The sequence below is a fragment of the Buceros rhinoceros genome, unplaced genomic scaffold, assembly GCF_000710305.1.
Source record: "Buceros rhinoceros silvestris isolate BGI_N320 unplaced genomic scaffold, ASM71030v1 scaffold23879, whole genome shotgun sequence".
Classification (NCBI taxonomy): Eukaryota; Metazoa; Chordata; class Aves; order Bucerotiformes; family Bucerotidae; genus Buceros; species Buceros rhinoceros.
The window spans coordinates 34201-34498 of NW_010433617.1; the positions used below are offsets into that span (position 1 = coordinate 34201).

General features: G+C 65.8%; 1 protein-coding gene across 1 annotated transcript in view; it reads right to left on the bottom strand.

Moving 5' to 3' along the window:
* The window catches only part of MNT (MAX network transcriptional repressor), a gene marked incomplete at its 5' end in the record, with an annotated part of 26100 nt that overhangs the window by 25497 nt on the left and 305 nt on the right, over positions 1-298 (bottom strand). The window contains one exon of the mRNA XM_010144188.1: positions 13-297. Within this exon, the coding sequence (XP_010142490.1) occupies positions 13-297 (285 nt within the window). The remainder of the gene's footprint in view (positions 1-12; position 298) is intronic.

The following is a 298-nucleotide window of genomic DNA, read 5'->3' on the forward strand; positions in this document are numbered from 1 at the left end:
GTGGTGGATAGGCTGCTTAACCACAGGGTGCGGGGAGATGGCCAGGACCGGCGCCGCATAATTCGGGAGCTGCTTCGGGCTGCCTGACGGGGGGGTAGCAGCTTTCCCGTCCGGCAGAAGCGGGCCTGGTGGCCTCTGGATCACCGGCGCGACCGAAGATGCTTCCTTAGTGACACTGGGAGTGCTTACGAGGGGCTGGTGGCGTACAAGCGGTGGGGACAGGGTGGTTTGGGCCGCTTGCTGGGGAGGGCTGGTGACAACAGGGAGGGGAATGACCGAAATGGGGGCTGCCAGGGGC